Below are 23,371 nucleotides of genomic sequence, written 5' to 3'. Positions count from 1 at the left end.
ATTCACTGAGGAATTCACCTATACAAAGGCTAGAGCCAACCACACCATCATCCACCCTCAAAATCGAAGAGATTAGCTATAATCTAACCTCCCTTTGCGTTGGAGACCTTGGCCCTAACCTAGAGCAGGGGCAGGGAGAAGGAAAAACGAAGAGAAAATAAAAGGCTCAAGAGACTCAACTAGCCACGGGCTGGTGGGGGTTATTTATACCCGGCTGCTGCGGCCAGACCGGTCCAGGGGACCGGTTAGACCGGTCAGGTCAGCAGCACCCCGCTGTACAGCCTCGATCGACGGCGAAACTTCTTTCTTCGACTCGAAGTCTTTGCTGCGATGCCGCCACGTCGACGAAGATCCGGTCCACGGTTTTGGAGGGTCCGCGAAACCTGGGTAGGTGGCCGGTTTTGAGAAAACCGCCAAAAACTCACGCGCGGGAAGATTCCCGCCTCCACGCCGTGACCCTAGACGCCATTCCCACCTCGGCCTCCTGACGGCCCTAGACGCCGCCCGACGCCCGTCACCTCCTCGCCCGCAGCGAGGCCCTAGACGCCATCAACGCCCGTCGCCTCCGTCAGTCCCGAGACCGACGCCCGTGCCTCCACGACTTGGCGTCTTCAACCGCCGTCCGCCTCCTTGATTTTGTGGCGCAAACTAAGAAACCCGCCTTCCGTCGCCGCTTGCGCCCTCGATACAGGAGTGGACGCCACAGCTACCGCCCGGTCCGAGCTCCGGTCCCGGCTGCCCTTCACCGCCGTCCACCGCACGGTCCATCGGCCACAGCACCTCCACCGCAGCTCCCCGTCGACACTCGACGCCCGTGTACCTGCAATCCAAAGATCAAGCGCACGATCACACCGCACGGTTGACAATTTACTCATCACAGGCAGGGTAGAGTACTCACATTCCTCACACTTCAATTCGTTGCTTTCCCTGACGACGAGTGGCGGCGGCTGCACTGGCGCACATGGTGTGGTCGAACAGGTCAAATACCAGTGACCCACGAGGGAAAATTGCCTCGGAACTAGAAAGGACGCGGTGGTGGTGGGCTGGCAAACACTTTTACAAAAAAATAATTTACCACGATTTTTTCTAAACACCTCTAAGTGGTTGCCAAAAACGTGTTAGTTAACTGTTTTTGTTTGCCTCGGTTAATAGTTATTGTAGTAGTGTAATAGGAGCTATTCTAGCGGTACGACACGTTCGCCACCAGCGTGAAGGAGAACCCCCTGGAGGGGCGGTCAAGTTCACGTCAGTGACCAAGGCTGCTGCCAGTCTGCCACCGCGGGCCATGGCGACAATAGCAAGGCGAGAGGAGGGGCGGCGACGTAGAAAGACAAAAGGTAGTCATGTTGGGCTCATTCATATCAAGTCCGGCAGTTCAATCGAAAGGGCAAAGGTAGTTTAGACGGTTTAAACGTAAAGATAAGTGAAAAAAATAAATAAATTGATAAATGTTGAAAAGACATTATAGTGGGCTGGCGAAACTCAATTTACGGAATAGTATCCCCGCTAAGTCCAATTTTAATAATGGAAATCGTAAATTTCTCACAGCCTAGAAAGCCCAAGTGCCATCCCTGCTCTTCATAACTACTGCAGCAGCTAGTACTCCTGCTGAATCCATCCGAGAAAGATAGGCTGGCTAACCTTTTACCGCTGCACAATGCCAGCAGGACGGTCACTCAGACAGTCGCCTCAAAATGCAGCAGTTTCCTAGCGTTCAAACCATCAAAGTGGGTCACCAGGCGGCAGTTACCACATGTTACAGCAGCGAAAAGACCAATCACTGCTCACGTACCCCGGCAGGGGCTTCAAAAGGTACGAGCTGTCCAGTTCAGGGGGAGTTTAGTTCCCAGAAATGTTTGGGTGAAAAGTTCTAGACAATATTTCATCACTAATTAGAAGTATTAAATATAGACTAATTATAAAACTAATTACATGGATGGACGGTAAATCATGAGACGAGTCTATTAAGACGAATTAATCTATCATTAGAGGTTGGTTACTGTAGCACGACATTGTCCAATCATGGTCCAATTAGGCTTAAAAGATTCGTCTCGCAATTTCACCCGGGGTTGTGGAATGGGTTTTGTTAGTTATCCACATTTAATACTCCTAATTAGTGGTTAAACGTTGTTAGTTACTGTAGCACTCAATTTTTTGGAAACTAAACGGGCTCTCAGTCGGGTACCCAAGAAAAAACTAACACTTTAATTAATGGATAAACAACGAGACTTACCATAATTGCATGGACCACAAAACCACTCACACTCACCAGGTACAAATCTCAAAACAAGATATACCCAGAGGTTTTTACATGCTCCCACGCACAAGCTCAGCAACCTAGCCAACGGATCGGAAAACCCAACAACGTTTAGGGGCTGTGAGGTTGATGGTAGTATTGTGGCCACTTTCATGTCCCGTGTTGTCCCGCGGACAAATAGCTATGGTCATATGGATAACTATGAGCTCACGTGTCAATGGCGGTTATCTTATAATTATCTGGCGCCTAAGATCTACTACTTATAAATGTGCCAGAATCAATGCGCGATCTGGTGAACAATCGCTTTTAAATTTTGTACTAGGAGTAACGACTCATGGTGTTCATTATTTGATAACTATGAATCGATCTGTTACTCTACTATAATACACATACGACTGGATATTACTAATTTATTGTTGTATATTAATATAACCTTAGATAAATTTACAATTGATGTATCTGTATATTTTTATGCACGGGGATCTCAAGATCATATTAAATATGCAACAAGTACACTTCTAGATTGACAAAGGTCGAAACGATCCCCAACCTAGTAATTTTCTTTTGAAGCTAGGCATAGCCGCCTCAAATGCGTAGTTTCAGCTTGCGTTCAAACCATCAAACTGGGAGGCCACCACAAGTTACAGCGAAAATACCAATCACTTGCTCACCTCCGATCTAGCAAACCTCGACAGATACTTCAAAAGGTAGGGTGCTACCCACTCACAGGTACAAGGAAAAACACTTTAATTACTGATAAATAATGAGAGCTACCATAATTGCGTGGACCACAAAACCACTCATACCTATTCTAAGATGCCAGGTACATATATCAAAAGACGATATCCTCAGACGTTTTTACATGCTCCCACGCACAAGCTCAGGACCTAGCAACGGGAAAACCCAACATGCAATGTTTAGGATCGGAGCAGTGAGGTTGATGGTACGTTGTTGGGTGCGTGGCCACTTTCATGTCTCGTTTTGTACCACTCATAAGTAGGTTTTGATGATTATAAGTTTATATGTTAGTGATATTTATCTTATAACCATTTGGCAGTAGGATGTATCTACTAGTCTTAAAGATGTAAAGATCTATGAGTGATCTGGTGAACAGCAGCACTTTAATTATTATGTACTAAGAGCGATGACATGTTGCGCCATTGTTTGTCAACTACGAATCGACCTGTTACTATAGCATAACACACATATGACCAGATATTTTTAATTTAGTATTATATATTAATTGAATCCTATATAAACTTACAAGTGACGCATCTGTACATTTTTATGCACGGGGATCTCAAGATCATACGCCAAGTACACTAATAGGTTCACAGCGGTCGAAAACTATCCCAACCTAGTAAAATTTTATTTTGAAGCTAGCCATGGTGGAGAGTAATTAAGTTGGCACATCAATGACATATATGGCTTATCACGTTTTAAGCTGTTGCGAACAATACCATGCAAACTAGCTTGTTCATCCACACATACAGAGGAAAAAAAAAGAACAGTTGGCATGTGACAAAGGGTAAAAAACCCCCTGGCAGAGACAGTGTAGCAAAGTGGCTTACCATCACGCAAAGACACTAAGAAGAGGCAAAAGTCCCAGAATATTTACTCGCCGGGGCCGGTTTGCTTTGTCTGCCTTTATTTTAAGGATTAGCCGCATTTGCTTTTGTGGCTAGTGTGTCATCTATTATGTTTGGGGTACTAGCTCCTGTCTCCTTTGCTTACCGATTATTATCACCCTAGAATCCAAAAGTAGCCCATTCCACAATTAGGCAGCTTGCCCAAACCAACAAAGTAAGTAGGGACGCTACGTTAAAGAGAATTTATAAACATTACTTTATGAAATGTAATGACGACAAGCCATGGCTTAGGTGCCCTTTTTCTGATGCTTGTAGCTGAGCTTGGCATTTTGGTTCCCACTTGTTTGTAATTAAATCGTAAAGCAAATGAGCTCAGATACGGGTACACATGATTTTGACAATGAAAGTAGTGCAATGCTAGCACGACCGTGCGGCTTTTTCCTGAATTGCTATGCCTTGCACCTCTATAGACCTCAAGTTGCATTGCAGAAGCTTATTGCCACGACATGAGGCACCTTATTATGATGTACTGGCCAAGCAACTTACATTTAGAATTTGTTAGTCATATATAACTATTCTAATATAAGTGTGATACTATGTCCAGTATAGAAAATAACAGAATTATCCCGTTAGAAACTATTCCCCCATCTCAAATTATTTATCATTTTGACTTTCCTAGATACATAGATTTTACTATTCACTTAGACATAATATATGTCTAGATGCACAACAAAAACTATGCACATAAAAAAGCTAAAACAACTAATAGTTTGCGATAAAGGGAGTAATAATCAAGATCAATTAAAACCTCCAGGCTGCAACCTATATACCTTTACTGTTTTGTTATTGCTTCTGTGTGAAAGGGAATCATTGTAGCTTCGATTTGCAGTGCCAAACAAAGGGAACCAAATGGGGAAAAAAATAAGTGCATAATTTCCATGGGCAAGCAAAAATCTAATGCCTAGAACACAAAGCTAAGAGAGGGACCAAACACGTCCCGATTCTCTTGATGAGGGGCATATCAGCGTATGATCGATATATATTATGTCACATACTTGGAATTGTACTGTATGTAAATATCCAATTTTGAAATACAACACATATATGTATATAGATTCGTAATTTTTGAATACATTTAAAATAAAAAAAATAACTTTTAGTAATATTAACGTATAATCTTGCAAAATAAAGTATACGATTTTTTCAAATATACAAAAATATCTATTATAAAAATAAAACCCAAGAACCGATTGTCCAATAAAAAACACACGTATCCAACACGCAACCTATGTGGACCACGATTATCCCACCAACCTACTTTTCATACTACACTAAACCAAATCTGCACCACCGGCCCACCACCTCACAACCATATATCCCCTCTCTCTAAAAAAACCCACCATCACCGAGCGTTAAAACGCTGCAGCCGATAAGAACAAGCGTACAACTACCAATTATAGAAAATTTTCTATTGGCTAGGTGTCACTCCCTCGTACCGTGCCGGCACGTGAAAAGGCTCGGGGTCCCCCCTCGTCCCCCGCGGCCCCGCCCCGCACCCAGCGCGCGGCACGAAGGGCGAGGCGCGCCGTTCCCGCCGACGTGTCGCCCTCGGAGAGGCCTCGTCCGTACGACGGGCGGGCCCGGGACACCGACCGGCTCCGCCGGCAGACGCAGGGCACCCCCACCCTCGTACGCGCCCGCGGGCCCCGCGTTTCCTGGGATTTGCAGCAAGGTCCGCTGGCGTAGAAGTCTGGCTGCACGTGTCCCAGGTTAGATAATGCATCTCCACTTTCCCGGACAGATTTTAGATTAGGGAGGAGAGGATGACAGTGGGTCCCAGATTATTGTGGACTCACGTGTCAGCGTGTTCTTTTTGTGCCGCTACGGTGCGTCCGCGGTCGCCGGGAGTTCAGTGAGGCGGATAGGTTGACCGTTGACGGCGACGGAGACGGGCACACGGCATTTCGGCGGTTTACCATTTTCCTTCCTGTCTCGCAAAGAGCATTTAAATTAGGTTATGTTTAGATGAAAAATTCAAAATTCCAAAACTATCATATCAAATATGTGCGGCACATGCATGAAGTATTAAATCTAGACGAAATAATATACTAATTGCATAGTTTGCTTGCAAATGACGAGACAAATATAACGAGCCTAATTAGGACATTGATTAGACACAAAATTGCTACAGTAAATATGTGCAAATAATAGATTAATTAGTCTTAATAAATTCATCTTGTAGTTTACAGACGAGTTCTGTAATTAGTCTATGTTTAATACTTCAAATATGAAAATATTTCCTTTCAAAAACTTTACACGGTGCATCTAAACAAGGCTTTAGTATGGGTGGCTTGTATTCAAATTCTCATAAAAATATTTACTTGATTTTGAAGATGTATAACATACCTCCATTTCCTTTATCAAACAAATCATTAGAGATTAAAGTATGAGTACTTAACACGTGTTAGCCACTCCTTAACAAATCTTTTTGCTATATAAAAATTTATAAAATATAGTCAATATATAATTTTATGAAACTACTCCCTCCGTATTGGTAAAGCAAGTCATTTAAGACAGCGACACGGTCTCCAAAACACAACTTTGACCGATATTTTTTTTAAAAAATATTTATAGAAAAGTGATATACGTAAATTTTTATGAAAATATTTTACAAGACCAATTTATTCATATAATTTTCACATTTGTAAACTCAACAACTTAAAAGTTATTGGTGATTTATATTTCCAATGTTTGACTTAAATTTTGTCCAAAACGACTTCCTTTACCAATATAGAGGAAGTATATTTGAAGATGAATCTACTTACATCGTTTTCATATTTTCAAACTTAATCTAAAAATTTTTATTTATAGTTAAAGTTTAAAATATTTAAAATGAGACAAATTCAAAAGGACTTTCTGTAACTACACGGAGTACACGGGTTAGTGTCTGAGTAACTGATGAACTGATGGTAAAGTGATTGCCATTGATTTGTTAATAGTGGCAACGGACAAATTATTTACCGCGTAGGCAGCCAGTCGCCTAGGCATCGCTCTCTCTCTCTCTTCCCGGGCGGATGCTGGGGCGCGGCCGCGAGAAGTAAGGATGAAAACAGACTGGAAAAAATTCCGTCCCGTCCCGCTCATATTTCTATATTTATTCCGTCTGTTTTTGTATTTACGAAAAAATACAAAAATGAGATGGAAAGCGCAAGAGGGTGTATTCCGTCCTTATTTGCGGGATTCTATTTTTAGCCGAGATAATCTTGTATTTTTCTCGTATCTATAAAATCCGGGAAAAAAATAAATAGACACACCATATATCCTCTCATGTTTATCGACATCAGTACATATTGCTCAACATCAATACATACATATATTTTTCACGTAGAAAACAAGAAATATTGATCATATTTTTGAAAAATAGCTTAGGTATAGGAGTGTCTAGTGTTATATTCATGTAAAATGAGTGGTGATTAAATAATAATGCATTCCGGTTAATTTTTCGGTTCCCGCCCGTTTCCATAATCATTATATCCCGTTTCCGCTCTCATCCCCGACTATTCCATTCCCATTCCCATTTTCCGTAATTAAAAATAGAAACAGAAATAATTGAAGGTTTTCCGATCCGTTCCCGTCCATTTTCATCCTACCTACAAGCAGACAGCGAAAGCCGAGTCGAGAGGTAGCCCCCGGGCCAGCGCGTCAATTTCCACGCACCGACGGCGACGGTCAATGGCGATTGGCGACCCCCGTGGCCGGGCCCCGATCGGTTTTGCGCAGGAGGGTAATCCCCCCGCGCCATCGCCTTCTGTATTTGGCCTCTCTCTCTCTCTCTCTCTCTCTCTCTCTCTCCCGCGTCCTCGTTTTTTTACCACCCGCCTGGCGGTCGCCTTGCCCCCGTCCACCACGAAACGGCCGCCGCCTCCTCCACCACGTCCTCCTCCGGGCCACGCAGCATCCCCACCCTGCCCCGATAAATCCACCCAACCCTACCGGCTACCGCGGCTACAGTTTCACGCACGCGTGCGCGGGCGGGCGGGCAAGCGCTAGAGAGGAAAGCCGGGGCGGCGTGGCGAGCGAGCGGCCCACCACCGCCGACCGATCGACTGCCTCCTTCGCTTTGCCATTTTTGGTGAGCACCGTCCTTCCCCTCTGAGATCTGCCAAAGTCTCGCGGTCTCGCCCCTCTCGTGGTCTCTGATCAGCTCCGTTTTCAAATTCCTCCGCTTACTGCTGCTGCTGGCGACCCGGTTCGCGTTCGGCTGCAGCTTAATTGGTCGGGGAGCGGCGGAGGGATCGGCCGGCCAGGATGGTGCGGGGGAAGACGGAGATGAAGCGGATAGAGAACGCGACGAGCCGGCAGGTGACCTTCTCCAAGCGCCGCAACGGGCTGCTCAAGAAGGCGTTCGAGCTCTCCGTGCTCTGCGACGCCGAGGTCGGCCTCATCGTCTTCTCCCCGCGCGGCAAGCTCTACGAGTTCGCCAGCGCCTCCAGGTGCGCGCCGCGTCCCCCACCCCGCCCCCCTGCCATCCCTCCTGCATACTCCTGCACCGACGAATCCGTAGAAACCCCGTTCCATCCGTCGACTGCTAGCTCGTCGCGGTGCTGCTTCGACTCGAGATGGAATTTCGAGGGGGGGTTTTCGGCTTGTGATTTTGGAATTCGATGTTTAATTTCTTACGGGGGCACTTCTGTAAACGATGCGGTTGCTATTATTGGAAGCCGCGACCGTGAACTCCTGTAGCGGCATGCTGCTCCACCTTCTCCAAAAATATCTGTACGGCCTCGACGCGCATCACGCATTCTTTACCCTTTTGCTTCTATGGCTGCGGTTAGTTTCAAAAAAAATTGTACAGTATCTATCACATCGAATTTTCGGACACATGTATGAGCATTAAATACAGTTGAAAAAAATAATTAATTACATAATCTAACTGATTGATACGAGATAAATTTAATAATAATAATTAATTCATAATTAAATATTAATTGTCAAATAATAATAAAATGTGTTAGAATAGCTAAGCTCAAATTTTTTCACCAACTAAAACACCCCGTATATTTTTCTCTCTCTCTTTTCCCTTCTCCCCGCTCTCCTCGTCTCCCACCACTTGCAGACTCCCTCCTATCTCCATCTTTCCTCCCATTCGATATCGGACTGGACACAGGCAGGAGGAAGCGATTAAAGTCTGAAGAAACCAGGACAACATCGTACACGGGGGCAATCTGATGCAATGCGGCTGCTCCAGAATTAATGCCCGGCCAATAGGAGCGAGAGTAAGTGGGAAAAAGAGGCAGGCGTGCTCAGTAATCGCGTGGAAGGAATGCCCCATGGCTACAAACGGAGAAACATGATTAAAATGCACCGTGGCCATCTGAACTTGCTGCGCTGTGTCAAATAGATACATGAATTTAAAAACTAGACATCTAGCCACTCGAACTTGCGAATCCGTTCATCCCAGGTCCAGCCCGGTTTTGCATGGCTTGTATGGCACTGTGCGGCCGGGATTTTGCGGCCGGGATTGCTACAGTAATCCCGGATTTGCTACAGTTGCCACGTTTTGTTTTCCTTTTTCTAATTTATTTCGGCTGAATCTTTGAAAAATCATAACTCTTCGATACGACATCGGATGAACATGATTTTTATATGAAATTATAGCCCTCGATGAGATCTACAACTTTCTAGTTTTGAATTTTTTTCATTTGACGATGTTAAGGTGCTCAAAAATATTATATAAAATTACAGCACCATAATTATTAGAAAATTAATATATTTTTTGTTTGTTGTCAAATGAAGACACTTTGTATACCAAAATTTTAATACTTTTAACGATCTAGATTTTTGTAGTTTTGAGTTTTTACATTTAAAGTTGTTAAGATGTGGATAAAATAGTATAAAGCCTCAACGTCTTTCGCGTACGTAATATGCTGTATTATACTGTTTTATCGACATCTTAACAACTTCAAATATAAAAATTTAAAACTATAAGAATCTAGATCTTTTAGAGTACTAAAATGTTAGTATACAAGTGTCTTTATTTGACAACAAACATAAAAATATATTAATTTTCTAGTGCGACAAGCAGAAGTACGTAATTATTATGGTGCTGTATTTTTGTATAATTTTTTTGGGCAACTTAACTTCATCAAATGAAAAAACTCAAAACTAGAAAGTTGTAGATCTTGTCGAGGGCTATAATTTTCATATAAAAATCATCTTTATACGATGTCGTATCGAAGAGTTATGATTTTTCAAAGATTCAACTGAAATAAATTAGAAAAGGAAAAAACAAAACAGGGTACTGTAGCAATCCCGGGGTTACTGTAGCAATCCTGGCCGCACAGTGCCATGCAAAACCGGGCTGGACCTAGGGTGAACGGTTTCGCAAGCTCGAGGGGCTAGATGTCCGGTTTCTAAGTTCATGGATCTATTTGACACAGCGCTGCAAGTTCAGGTGACCACGGTGCATTTTACTCGAGAAACATTATCACGTGACTCACATTATTGCTTGGTTTGTATTTTGGAAACAATCTCTTTTTGGAATAGTGGTACACCGATTGACTTTTCTTTCGTGTTTTCTCTAATCACGTCAGCTGCATTCGAGGTATGGGCTTGTGCCTTCCGGTCATTCGGCCGTGACGTTGGCTACAGTTCGTAGTACTCCGTTTCTTGGTCTGGGTTTCTCGTTTCATCGGTGCCGTGCGCTTCTTCGTCTGGGTTTATTGGATCCATCCGATGGTAAAAGAAATACATGCGATATTGTAGTTTCAGCAAGATTTCTACTTTTGATTGCATGACAAATAGGTCAGGTGGCCTGAATGTCTTCCCTTCTGGCGAGTTTTCAATTTGATTCTCCTTTTTAACCTGGAGAGTATTCCATCTTAATCCTCATTTGTTTAGGCTTAATAAGGTCTTGTGCTTAACATGATAACCTGACAGACCTCATAGAAGCTTTATTTTATCTGAAACGACGGCATATCACCTGTTTAATTAGATCCTTACGAATGGATTGCATCTCTCTTTGAGCACGGCCTGTATTTGGTTGGTTACACTATAAATTATTTATGCAAGGTGTGGTTGATAGGTGTTTCATTTAATAGTAAATCTTCATGCTATGCTGAAATTGGTACGCATGGCCCAGCCAAGTTCCAACCTACTTTAAATACACAAAACATTTCTCCACATCACAAATCAGTCCGGCAATCTGTTCTTATAAAAGTTAAAAATAGTACCATTCACGGGAAAACATAAAACCTGGTGCATGCGTACGTACTCCCTTTCTATCATTTCAAGATTTTTATTTTTACCATGATCGGGGGCATTTATTTCCTTTGCTTTTCTCCAATAAACAGTACTGTACATATTCTGAGCATATGTCACTTCTGGAGTTACCATATATTGCTTCAGATCAGATCACCACAGTCATGCTTTCCTTTTATTTGTCACTGATGGATTTGGAGGTTACAAAGATAATCGAACTATGTATATGAATTTTTCAAGTCAATTATTGTTAAGTCCAGTTCTGTTTCAGTTTCCTCGTTTCCTTGATGATTAATAAGAATCTGAAAAATTGCTAGGAGCTCATAAATATCTATATTCAGGGACAAACTTTGAAAAGACAAAACTAGCTATATTTTGAGCAGAGGTAGAACAAATCTTGCTCATTAGAATATTAAAATCTGGAATTATATACCTCTTTTGACCTTGCACCTACATGTGACATGCCATGTCTATCCTCTACCTTCTGCATTTCGGCATCAAGGGACACTAACCACACAGCAAACCAACATTATATTCGAGAGCATTAAGCATCTCTGGTGGCACCTCCATTTTGCGGCTTCGTGATCTTCTGGTCTGGGGGTAGTTGAGATTGGTTTGTTCTAGCAAATGACTACATTTCTAGAGTGTGTTTAGCACCAAACACTAAAAATTCGTGTCTCTGTGGTAAACTTCACACTCTAAAGTGTCTAAGAGCACAGTTTGCCTAAAGTCATAGATCATTAGAGTCATGTAGTCTGCAAGGTTACTCTTTAGGTCGAGCTATCTTGTATACTAGTTGAGATTTTCGTTTAGACAATGTCCACGTCAAAAACAATCCAATCATGTTTGATCTATCAAAATATAACATATTGAAAATAGAGAATTGCAAAATTTTGCTTGAATCAAGCATGTGATAATAACACTATTTTCCTTACAAGAATACTTATTGTTCCATTCATAGTTTTTAAATACTATGAGTTTTGCAGTATGAGGTGAAGTACTATTGATAATTCCAAAATTTTTACCTGACGTGCATGATAATTTGGTGATAGATATTTTAAGCAAAACGTTTGCATTCATAATGCATACATGCTTCAAGATTCAAGGGAGATGCTCATATCCGCGCATTTACATTTTCTTATATGAGTTTCAAAATAAAGATTCATAATAAAAGAAAATTCACAACACAATTAGAAAAAAACAATCATAATAAAAGAAAAATCACAACACAATTATTCACAACACAATTAGAAAAAACAATCATAATAAATGAAAATTCACAACACAATTAGAAAAACAATGTTGTATCATTTTCCAACTATACGACATCTTTTTTTTTTGGGAACTCCAACTATACGACATCATGGATATCTCGATGATCATAGATGGAATATATCTTCTATGTTAGTGTCCAGATCAAAATATATTATATAAGGGTAACTTAAGCTTATTTGAAACAACATTATATCACCACTACAACTAGCATAGCCTTCATAGAGTGTAAAAGTATTTAGGATGTCTGAATGCCAAGGGTCAGTAAAACCTTACTTGATAATTAATATAGAGGTGAAAGCATATAGCATTAGGGACTGTGATGTTCTAAGATGCGCTAATAGAGGCATGAAAAATTAGAGATTCCCAAAACTAATTTGCTCAATACAATTAACAGTTTAAATAAATTGCCACCAGCACGTGCTAGTTTTTTCTACCATTTCTACTGTATCACAACAAAGTTATGACCAGGTTTGAGTAATACAAACCTTATAATATGGAAGGGAAATTGTGTAACAAGTGACAATATAAAGGGTAGAGAGAACACAAATTCGCTGCAAAATCTTTCTCTAGATATTGGATAGCTCTCTGCTAGTTCTTAAGCTATCTCTACTACCAAGGTCAAGTCTACGAGTGTAATATTTTGCTACTCTAGCGCATGACACTCTTGTCACTGTAGAATAATAGGATTGTGTATAATGTGTGGATTGATTGTATTGCATTGAGTTCTAGGCTGGTATATATTGGGTTACATGACTTGAGGGCAAGCCTCTCCTACGGTATGGTAGAGTCCGGATACAATCCTAACTTACATATTATAGAGATACCTCAAATATACTCTAATAGTCACTCCCAAAGCATTTGTCCATTGCATAGAGAGTCCTGCAAGACCTATCTTCGTCTAGCTATTTAGATAAACAAGGACGAATTTTATCATCTCACATAGTTGGCAATGAACCTAAGTTTTGTGTAGCTACAACCCCTTAGAGCACCACATCTTAGAAAGGCCTGACGGATGGGGTATATGTCAGCCCAATCCAAGATTATTTGTCGTGCTTGGATTATAGAGAAACTCCGCTCGTTGAAATGTATGGTGTCATACTAGTCTGAGTTCCAAGTGTCATAAAACTAGCCATTGGGAATTTGGGACTATCATTGCACCCACCTAATGGTTTGCTGAACCCACTAATGGTTCATTGGACCTACTAGATTGTCTGGTCAAGGGATGGATATGGATGTCTACAAATCCGAATTTTCCATACACGTAGTCGCTAAAGACGCCAATATGGATATTCATATTTGTATCTATTTTTAATATGGATACTATAATTTATGTATCCAAATATGATTTTTAATTTTTTTATCCTATTTCATATCCATATTCGAAATAAATGTGGAATATGGATCATGTCCATATCCGCAAAAAAAACCTAGTGAAACCATCTTAAATTTATCTCCATCACTAATTACTTAATGATGTGCACCAATTAAACTATTTAAATGCTATCCATATGATAAATGACTAAAAATGTTAACTCTAATATTACAAATGATATAAAAAATTAAGTATGATTATATTAATTCATTATTAATGAAGAAATTATTTCATATGTGTTAGGAAATAGGTTTATTCCTGTTTTAGCTTATGTGAACCCGATCATCTCCTAACTGTGGGGCTAGTTTCCGGATCCAACACGCCTCCTTGGCAGGCCATTGTGCCGTGATCTCAGGACCTCATGCCTAGCTTCCCGTGATTCCATCCTCGTTCTGTTGCTATAAGCTAGGAAGGTTGTCACGTGGCTTAGCCGATATATGTAATTGCCTATCCCTTTTGCAATGCTATCCACATATTCTGCGTGATTATTTTCTCTATCATGGTATCATAGACCGTCACAATATGTGACCTAGCTTCCTCTTACCCCACCTGCCGCCGCCGCCATGGCGCCTCCACCGCCCAAGCCCACCGACCCACTAGATCCTGCTGCCGCCGTTCATGCCAAGGACGCGGAGACTGCCAAGGATCGTGAGGCTCATGAAGCTGCGGAGAAGAAGGCCGCTGAGGAGCGCCAGGCCCTTTCTACCGCCACCGAAGCTGCGGAGAAGGCCGCTGCAGACGCACCGGCTCGCGTCCGGGAGGCCATCGCTGCTCTCGAGCGTGAGCACACTGCTGCCCTCGAGGCCGAGCGCTCGGCCGCCGTCGCCAGGCTCCTTGTCAACCCTCCCAAGGCCGACCGTGATGCCGGCGGCGCCGATCCAGATGCTCTTTTCGAGGCCGCCACTATTGCCAACCTCCACGCCCAGGCGGCCTCGGTTCAAAACATCCATGCCCTCATGCTAGTTGTTTTGGATCCCTTGTCCTCCCACTAAAATCTCTAGCATGACCTCATGCTCCTTGCATCAGAGCGCTACTCTCTTGACGATCACGTCCTCCTCGACAACATCTTCACTGCCCCGGCATGGCGCCGCATGGACGCCGTTGTGTGCTCCTGGCTGTTTGGCACCTTGTCGGCCGAACTGATGGAGACCGTCCGCATTCGCGATGACACGGCGTGGCTCACCTGGCTGCGCATCGAGCAGTAGTTCCAGGGGAACCACGAGACCCGGGCTCTTCGCCTCGATGCTGAGTTCCGCCTCTTCGAGCAAGGCGATCTTTCCATCACCGGTTACTGCCGAAAGATGAAGGGCATGGCCGACGATCTGGGTGACCTTGGTGAGGTCATCCAAGACTGGACCCTTGTCCTGAACATCCTACGTGGCCTCAACGAGCAGTACAGCCACATGGCAGCCCTCCTGAAGCGCTCTCGGCCGTTCCCCACGTTCGACGAGGTTCGGAATGATCTCCTCCTTGAAGAGCTCACCATCACCAAGACACGGCCATCCTCCACACCCTCCACGGCACTAGCCTCCGCGACGCCTAAACCTGCGCCTCCCTCTCAGCCGGCTGCTCCCGCCGGTGCTCAGGGCGCCCCTTCCGGCAACAGTGGCAAGTCCAGGAATCGGCGCAAGGGCGGCAACAAGGGCGGCACTCCGTGGCCGTCCTTCTACAATCCATTGACCGGCATCATCACCATGTGGCCTGGTCCCAATGGACAGCAGCAGAAAGGTGGAGCCGGCTCCCAGCAGCAGCGATCTCAGCCGCAGCAGGTGCCTCCCTCTGGGTACAACGCCCAACAGCAGGCACTCCTTGCTGCTGCTGCTCCCTACGGTGCTCCCCTGATGTACTCCGGCTACCCCAGCTTCCCCGTCAACCCTCCAACGCAACTACAGCAGCAGCTACACTCGCAACAGATGTAGCTACCTGCTCCACAGCAGCTGCAGCTACCTGCTCCGCCTCCAGTGCAGCAGCAGCATCCGGCCCCGGCCACGCTCTCCTGGAGTCCTGGGGGCGGCTCCTTGACTCTCAATCAGCCAGGCACGACTGATTGGGTCATGGACTCAGGTGCTTCAAATCACATGACGCTAGACACCGGTAACATTTCCTTGTTCCGCCCATCACGTTCATCTTATCCTTCATCTATCGTTGTTGGCAATGGGTCTGTTCTCCCAGTCTCATCAGTTGGTCATTCTGTTCTGCTCGGTCCTTTATACCTTAATAATATTCTTGTTGCCCCTATTATTATTAAGAGCCTTATTTCCTTCAGATAGTTCACCACTGATAATCACTTCATTCCAGGAATGTGATCGCCAGGTGCAATAGCTCGGGTCCCCTCTACTATATGCACCTTCCGGAGCCTAACCAGCCACCATCTTCTGCCTTTGTCGCCACTGCACCTGCTGCTCCTACCGACTTGTGGCATCGTCGGCTCGGCCACCCCGGTCATGGGGCGCTTTCCAAGCTTGCCAGCTCGTCTAGCATCTTATGTAACAGGGGCGTTTTCGAGTCTGTCTGTCATGCATGTCAGCTGGGTCGCCACACTCATTTGCCCTTTGCTAGTTCTACGTCTCGTGCCCTTAAAAATTTAGATTTAATTCATTGTGATATGTGGACATCTCCTGTTGCTAGTGTGTCTGGTTACAAGTATTATCTCGTTATTTTAGATGATTGCTCACATTATTTGTGGATTTTCCCACTTTCCCTCAAATCCGAGACTTTTACTACTTTGGCTAACTTTTTCTCCTACATGTCCACCCAGTTCGGCTGCACCGTTAAGAGCGTCTAGTGCGACAATGGAAAAGAGTTTGACAACTCATCCACCCGGACCTTCTTCCTCACCCATCGCGTCCTCTTACGAATGTCATGCCCCTACACTCCCTCTCAAAATGGCAAGGCGGAACATATAATTCGCTCATCGAATAACATCATCCGCTGCTTGCTTCTTCAGGCGTCCCTCCCACTTTGGTACTGGGTTGAAGCTCTTCATGCCGCTACCCATCTCCTTGATCGACTCCCCACCAAGACACTAGCGTTCGGCACCCCCACCTTGCTCTCCTTGGCAGCCTCCTAGATTACACGCACCTGTGAGTTTTCGGCTGCGCATGCTACCCGAACCTTTCAGCCACATCACCCCACAAGTTGTCTCCTCCTGCTCGTTGCGTCTTCCTGGGGTACTCCGCCAACCACAAAGGTTACTGGTGTCTCGACCTTGATTCTAACAAAATTCACATCTCACGTCTTGATGAGTCTTCCTTCCCCTTTGCAAGGCACTCCCCTCCAACTCACGCTAATGAATTTCAGTTTCGTGCTGTGTTTGTGACAAAGGTCTGCCCTATCAGGCTTCCTATCCCTCGCTTTGTAGGTTCAGTAGCGCCTAGGTCCTCGTGTGGCCCCGGCGCACCCTCGGATTACTTGCCGCATCCTACCGCGGATCAGCTTCCGGCTGACCCCTGGGTGCCCACGACGACATCCTTGCCCGCGCAGCCGTGGCATCTGCCGCGGCCGGCTCGGGTTCGTCATCACCATTGCTCGCGCCATGCGGGGCCATGGCTCCGATTTCAGTGCCATGCATGCCAACGCCAACCTCCCCGTGCCATGCGCGGCCTCGGGATCACCTCCGCTCATGCCACGTGCGGCCACGACGACGTTATCTTCGCCTGCGCCACGCGCGGCCTGACGCCCTCCGTACCACGCGTGGTTGCAACCAAGCTTCCATCGTAGGTTTATCGGCGGCGCGCCATTCACGGTCCGATCACCCGCGTCCTCCTACAGTCCATACCGCCACCCCCCTAGCTCGGTCAATCCACCTCCTCCACCTACAGTCCTTCCTACCCGCGTGAAGCCCATACCGCCAGTGGTCAATAAACATTCCATGACCACCCGCAGCAAGCTCTGTTTTCGGCAGCCGTTCATTGGTCTTCGCAGTGCGCAGCTCTCTCCAATTCCGAAGACTTTTCACAATGCCCTACCTGATCCACACTGGCGCGCCACCATGGAGGAAGAGTACTCTGCTCTTTTCTCCAACGACACCTGGGACTTGGTGCTCGTCCCCTTGGAGCAAATGTGGTCACGGGCAAATAGATTTTTCGGTATAAGTTCCTTGCAGATGGTAGTCTGGATAGATACACGGCCCGTTGGGTTCTTCACGGATTCACCCAACGACTAGGTGTTGATTATGATGAGACCTTCAGTCCTGTCGTCAAGTCCGCCACAGTCCGGATAGTACTCCCTTTGGCTCTCTCAGAATTGGCCTGTTCATCGGCTCGACGTCAAGAATGCTTTTCTTCATGGGACCCTGTCTGAGATAGTGTACTACTCCCAGCCATCAAGTTTTGTGGATTCAACTCATCCTGACTTCGTCTGTCGCCTCAACAAGTCTCTTTATGGCTTGAAATAGGCGCCCAGGGCTAGTACAGTCGCTTTGCATCGCATCTGTTGACTTTGGGATTCACTAAGTCCAAGTCTGACACGTCCCTGTTCATCTACAAGCAAGGTCAAAATATTGTCTACTTGTTACTTTACGTTGATGATATTGTGCTTACAGCCTCCACCAGTGCACTTCTCCGTCGAACCATTGATGCTTTACAACTGGAATTCTCTATGAAGGATCTGGGCCCTCTTCATCACTTCTTAGGAATTTCAGTGCATCAGCACCAGGATGGCTTGTTCCTATCTCAGCGTCAGTATATTCTGGACATTGTTGAGCGAGCTGAGATGAGCGAGTGCAAACCATGTAGCACTCCTGTTGACACTCATGCCAAAGTTCCGGCTGATATCGGTCCTCCTGTCAGTGATCCCACTCATTACAAGAGTCTTGCGGGTGCTCTCCATTACCTCACATTCACCCGGCCTGATATTTCCTATGCTGTCCAGCAGATCTGTCTACATATGCATGATTCGCGAGAGCCCCACTTGTCTGCTGTCAAGCGAGTCATACAGTATCTTTGTGGCACTCTCAATTATGGTCTTCTTCATCGTGGCACCACTTCAGAGTTGACTGTATATACTAATGCTGATTAGGCCTCTCCTCCCTCTCACAAGCACCAACGGCCACTCCACAAACTCGATTGGATGGTCTCGCAAGACATACAAGCCTCGGACATCGTCTCCTCCGCTCTCGCCCCTGCCCCCGCCCCGACATCGTCTCCTCCGCTCTCGCCCCTGCTTCCGCCGCCGCCGCCCGACATCGCCTCCCCATCAGCCGCAGCTCTCCTCCCTCGCCAACGCCCGTCGTTCCCGCATCCCCCACGCGTCCTTTCCTGGGCGGATCTGCACGGCGGCGCACCAGGGACAGCTTGCCGGCCCTCCTTTCCCCCCTCCTTTCCTCGCCGATGAGCCGCCGCCGCCTGGGGTACCGCCTACCCCCTAGGCGAGGCGGTACCCCGCCGCCTAGCGCATAAGCGCGCCTAGGCGAGCGCGGATCAACGCCTTGTCGAACATTGGCAGAGATGGGTAATTCAGATACATATTTAGGGGGTTACTTTAGTCTATTTTCATAATGGCAGATGTGGGTAATTTATTAGAAAAAGATAACAGATCCGGTGGTTATTATAATTAGAGTTGTTGGATTGATGATTGGATGTTTCTGATTTTTGTCAGAATTTATAGGATTTCTCTATTTTTTTTAGAGTGTCCACCTAGGATCCTAGGTGGCTTCATGTGGAAGCTTCAGAGGAGCCTTCAATTAGTAATAGTAAGATAACTTTGAACTTCTTCCTTTCAAACCTATAATTATTTTAGCAACAAAAGAATTCATTGTCTGAACTTTGAATTCTAATTGGGGCATTCTGAACGTTTGAATTGTGCCACAGGAAATTGAATAGAAGAAACAGTTTGTCTGCCCCTGAAAACATCAAGGCGATTTTGTCAAGTGATACTTATTCTTGAATATAAGGATTCATTCATCAACATTACAAGTCATTGCACCCTTCAATTTCATGTGTTTAACCTGTGCCATTACCAATTTGTATCCACGAGCAATATTCTTCAGTTAATCCTTCAGAAAGCAGACTCCTGATTGCTCTCACTAATAAATCACTCAAAATGGAAAACAACCTGTAGCTTATTAGCACTACTCTACTGAATATCAGCACAGTAGGGTATATGTGTAACAAAAAATGGACATTTTCTCAGAACAGGATTATGATTGCCTTGTCGTCCAAACTGACCTTAGAATTATTCTTATTTAACTTTACCAGTCTCCAAAAACAATATATTTCTACTAGATCTTGTCGAATGTCCTCAGTCAATGCTCATACAATTTTTTTCCTTAAACCCCAACCAAGCAGTACTATCACACTATTTTCTCCTTCTCAGGTTAACTTCGGTGCCGATCCAATAATGATTTGATAATTTATAATTTTTTTGCAGCTAAATAGATAGTTATACTGTATCAAGGTTCATATTCTCACATATTTAAATTCATAGGTTTTTCCTCCTGATTATCACTACAAATGTAACAACATATCACTGTTGACATGGTTCATTTGTTTGCTAAATTGTATCCACTGTCAAAACGGAATCCATAATGGTCTTGTTTATTCTGGGTATTAGCATATCATGGGAGTTTGGCTTTTGAGTTCGCCAACGAATACTAAGATGCATCAACTGTTCAAGGCAGATCTTAAAAATTTTTAATATCTTTTGTTGGTGTCATATGTCCAAAAAGCTACGCCAATTGATGATTAAGCTACTCAGCTCATTTCATGATATCTACTCTGCTGATTGAATGATTTCTCGATGTGCATGTTCTGTCACTCGACATAAGGCACTGAATAATTAATATCAGTTATCAATTAATTAAGTATTATGTTTAGGTTTTTTTAAGTAGTTTGTTTTCTGACTTACAGTTGCTTATTATATATGCAGCCTCCAGAAAACAATCGACCGCTATAAGTCATATACAAGAGAAAATCTCAGTAACAAGGCTATACAACAACAGGATATACAGGTGAAGTTCTACAGTATAATATGTATGACCTTCCAGGTTTGATCAAGAAAAGGCACGAGTTACACCTACTGCTATCCCATTTCAATAGATGGTTATTTTTTTAACTTTTCTATTTGAGTTGTTTTTTATTTAGAATGTACTCAATTTGCTCGTTTCAGATTCTATTAGTTTGCATGTGGCTGATTTATTTACTGAACCCATCTTTGACTACTGCATCTTCAATTAATACGGATAAGCAGAAATTAAATCTATATGAGCTTTTTGTATCCAATAAAGATGTTGACACACTTAACTGAAAAAATGCCAATATTCTTCCCCGATAAATTACCTCCAAGACATGGAAGTACATTAACAGCATCACTTAGAAACATATGTAGATAAATATATTTTAGAGGCTAGTCCAGTGTTTTTCATATATATAAAACATGACTTGCAGTAAATATTTGGGGACTTACTCTCCTCATAGCATGTATCTGATGGTACACTTCATTGATCTAAACTGCAGCAAGTAAAAGCAGATGCCTTAAGCTTGGCAAATAGACTTGAAGCCCTTGAAAAGTCCAAGAGGTAAGAAGTCATACATTCTACTGAAGATCCACAATATTCTTCATACAGCAAAATGTTTAGCGTCACTTTCATTACATGAGTCGCAGGAAGTTTTTGGGTGAAAATTTAGAAGATTGCTCTATTGAAGAACTGCATAGTTTGGAGGTCAAACTGGAGAAGAGTCTCCACGTCATTAGAGGAAAGAAGGTTAGCTAGCTAGTACTACATACAATTCCTTCATTACCTTTTTTATTTAAAAATGCAGAGAAGCCTACTTTGATAATGAATTTACGATTCTAAATTAAAGTTGATATGCATCCTACCTTTTTCCTGGTGACAGACCCAACTGCTGGAGCAGCAGATAGCCAAGCTGAAGGAGAAGGTAATGCATTGGCCCAGAGTATCCTGAAACTACTACTCCACACAGTAACCACTTCCTGACTCCCCCTGTCATTTCTTTCCTCTACCGTTACCAGGAGAGGACCCTGCTCAAAGACAACAAAGAATTACGCGAAAAGGTGACTGCAACCAAGCACTTACCGGTATCAGTAAAACATTTGCGAAGTGTAAATTAATTTCTGATATCTTATGTCCTATGCGCAAGCAAACCAATCTCAGCCATCACGTACCTAGGTAACTATAAGCTTATCGAGTTTATCACCGTGTGTGCTCTTGTCGCCGCAGCAACGCGACGTTCAGCCGCCGCCGGTGGCTCCCGCCGTGACCCGCTGCCTTCCCCCGTGGCCGCGGAATCTGCCGGCGCCTTGCAACGACGACGTGGACGTCGAGACGGAGCTCTACATTGGGTTACCCGGCAGGGAGCGCTCCGCCAACCGGGATTCGGGTTCGGGGTGAAGTACATACACATCCGATGCCCGGATGCCGCAGCTGCCGGCCACGCCTGGTGGTTCTTCCTGAGCCCATCCATGCCTATAGGAATAAGCAAAGGTCACTGCAAGCACCCCCAGTCACATCGATCAACTCCGAGGTTTTTTCCCCTACAAGTTGTCTAAAAAAATCAAGCTGTATGTGTATTGCAAAGATGGATGGATGGAACAACCCTCCTGAGACCTGAAAATCCATGCAGCGTTTACCCAGATTGTGGTCTCTTCATCTGAAATTCCACACGCATGGTGCTTACGTGTGGCTGGCTGGACCATGGTCGTCGACATCAAGCTGCACTGCTAGCTTCCTTTATTATATTTAAAATTGTCGAAGTCTCTAGGGTTCACGAGACGCGCGACACGTCCTAGTGCTGATGTGCTGCAATTGCGCACACATGTACCCCTTTTTTCTTTTTCACTGGGATATTTATTAGCGGTTGCGTGGAGTCCTCTCTCGAGGGCGACAACGAGGCTGTGGGCTGTGGCTGGGGTTTGGTGTGGCCCAAAATGACAGGGGAAAGAAGAAGTTATGGGCTAAAATAGGCTCGGAGAGAAGAAGAAGAAGAATATGGTTCCATCTGGCCTTGAGAGCAAGGCCTCAGTTGGGTTTAGCCCAGGCTGAGGCTGTACTCAGGAGCCCAACGCAACATCTGAAGACGTCTGATCCTCTCAAAAAAAAAAAACAATCTGAAGACGTCTGATGAGCCTCACGGCATCGCATCAGGCTCTCGCAGTCACAGGACCCAAGTGATGCAAGCAGAGGTGTTACTGCTGACGCCCCCGGCAAATAAAAATTGCAATCATGCAAGGAGCATGTATATGCATACAAAAGGTTCAATCATGTCGCACTAATTTTGTTTGACTCGCCCTCCGTCAAGGTCAAGTCCTCGAAGCAAGCGGCACGAGACGAACCAGCGCCGCTCGCTGGAGCTGCCCAGAGCCGCCTACACTAAAAATACTGCCCACTGCATTAGACCAGTCTTAATGGAAAATATTATAGTACAATTACTAAGACTGTAAACTAGATAATCGAGCCGAAATAGTATCATCACCACGACACTTCTCCCACATCTCATGACATTTCTCTTTTATCTCTTATGTCATATCAGCATATTTAATACTAATGACACTTCCATGACACATTACTGTACAAACCGATCCTGATACCTCGGTGTCAAAATCTCTGACACAGGAAAGAGGGATTGTTTGGATCATATCGGATGTTTGGATGTCAATTGG

General features: G+C 44.5%; 1 protein-coding gene and 1 long non-coding RNA gene across 4 annotated transcripts; both read left to right on the top strand.

Annotated features, from left to right (window-relative positions):
* Window positions 1–7,705: 7,705 nt before the first annotated feature.
* LOC120693180 (MADS-box transcription factor 56-like) lies at window positions 7,706–22,368 on the top strand. Of its 3 annotated transcripts, none has more exons than XM_039976601.1 (8): window positions 7,706–7,978; window positions 8,106–8,339; window positions 20,621–20,702; window positions 21,208–21,269; window positions 21,356–21,455; window positions 21,589–21,630; window positions 21,725–21,790; window positions 21,933–22,368. In XM_039976601.1, exons 2-8 carry the CDS (start codon window positions 8,155–8,157, stop codon window positions 22,101–22,103), a joined length of 708 nt encoding a protein of 235 aa, XP_039832535.1. In that variant the 5' UTR covers window positions 7,706–7,978; window positions 8,106–8,154; the 3' UTR covers window positions 22,104–22,368. The 3 variants fall into 3 exon arrangements, with proteins under 3 accessions (XP_039832535.1, XP_039832536.1, XP_039832534.1); XM_039976602.1 differs by having other exon boundaries at window positions 7,708–7,978; window positions 8,114–8,339; window positions 21,725–21,766; XM_039976600.1 differs by having other exon boundaries at window positions 7,708–7,978; window positions 8,114–8,339.
* On the top strand, window positions 10,082–16,367 carry LOC120693181. The gene is made up of 2 exons (XR_005682910.1): window positions 10,082–10,357; window positions 10,440–16,367. It is a non-coding gene; the product is annotated as an uncharacterized LOC120693181 (long non-coding RNA).
* Window positions 22,369–23,371: the final 1,003 nt, after the last annotated feature.

This window comes from Panicum virgatum, chromosome 9N, assembly GCF_016808335.1.
Source record: "Panicum virgatum strain AP13 chromosome 9N, P.virgatum_v5, whole genome shotgun sequence".
Lineage (NCBI taxonomy): Eukaryota > Viridiplantae > Streptophyta > Magnoliopsida > Poales > Poaceae > Panicum > Panicum virgatum.
The sequence above is the reverse complement of the archived record's forward strand: the minus strand, read 5'-3'. Positions and strand labels throughout refer to the sequence as shown.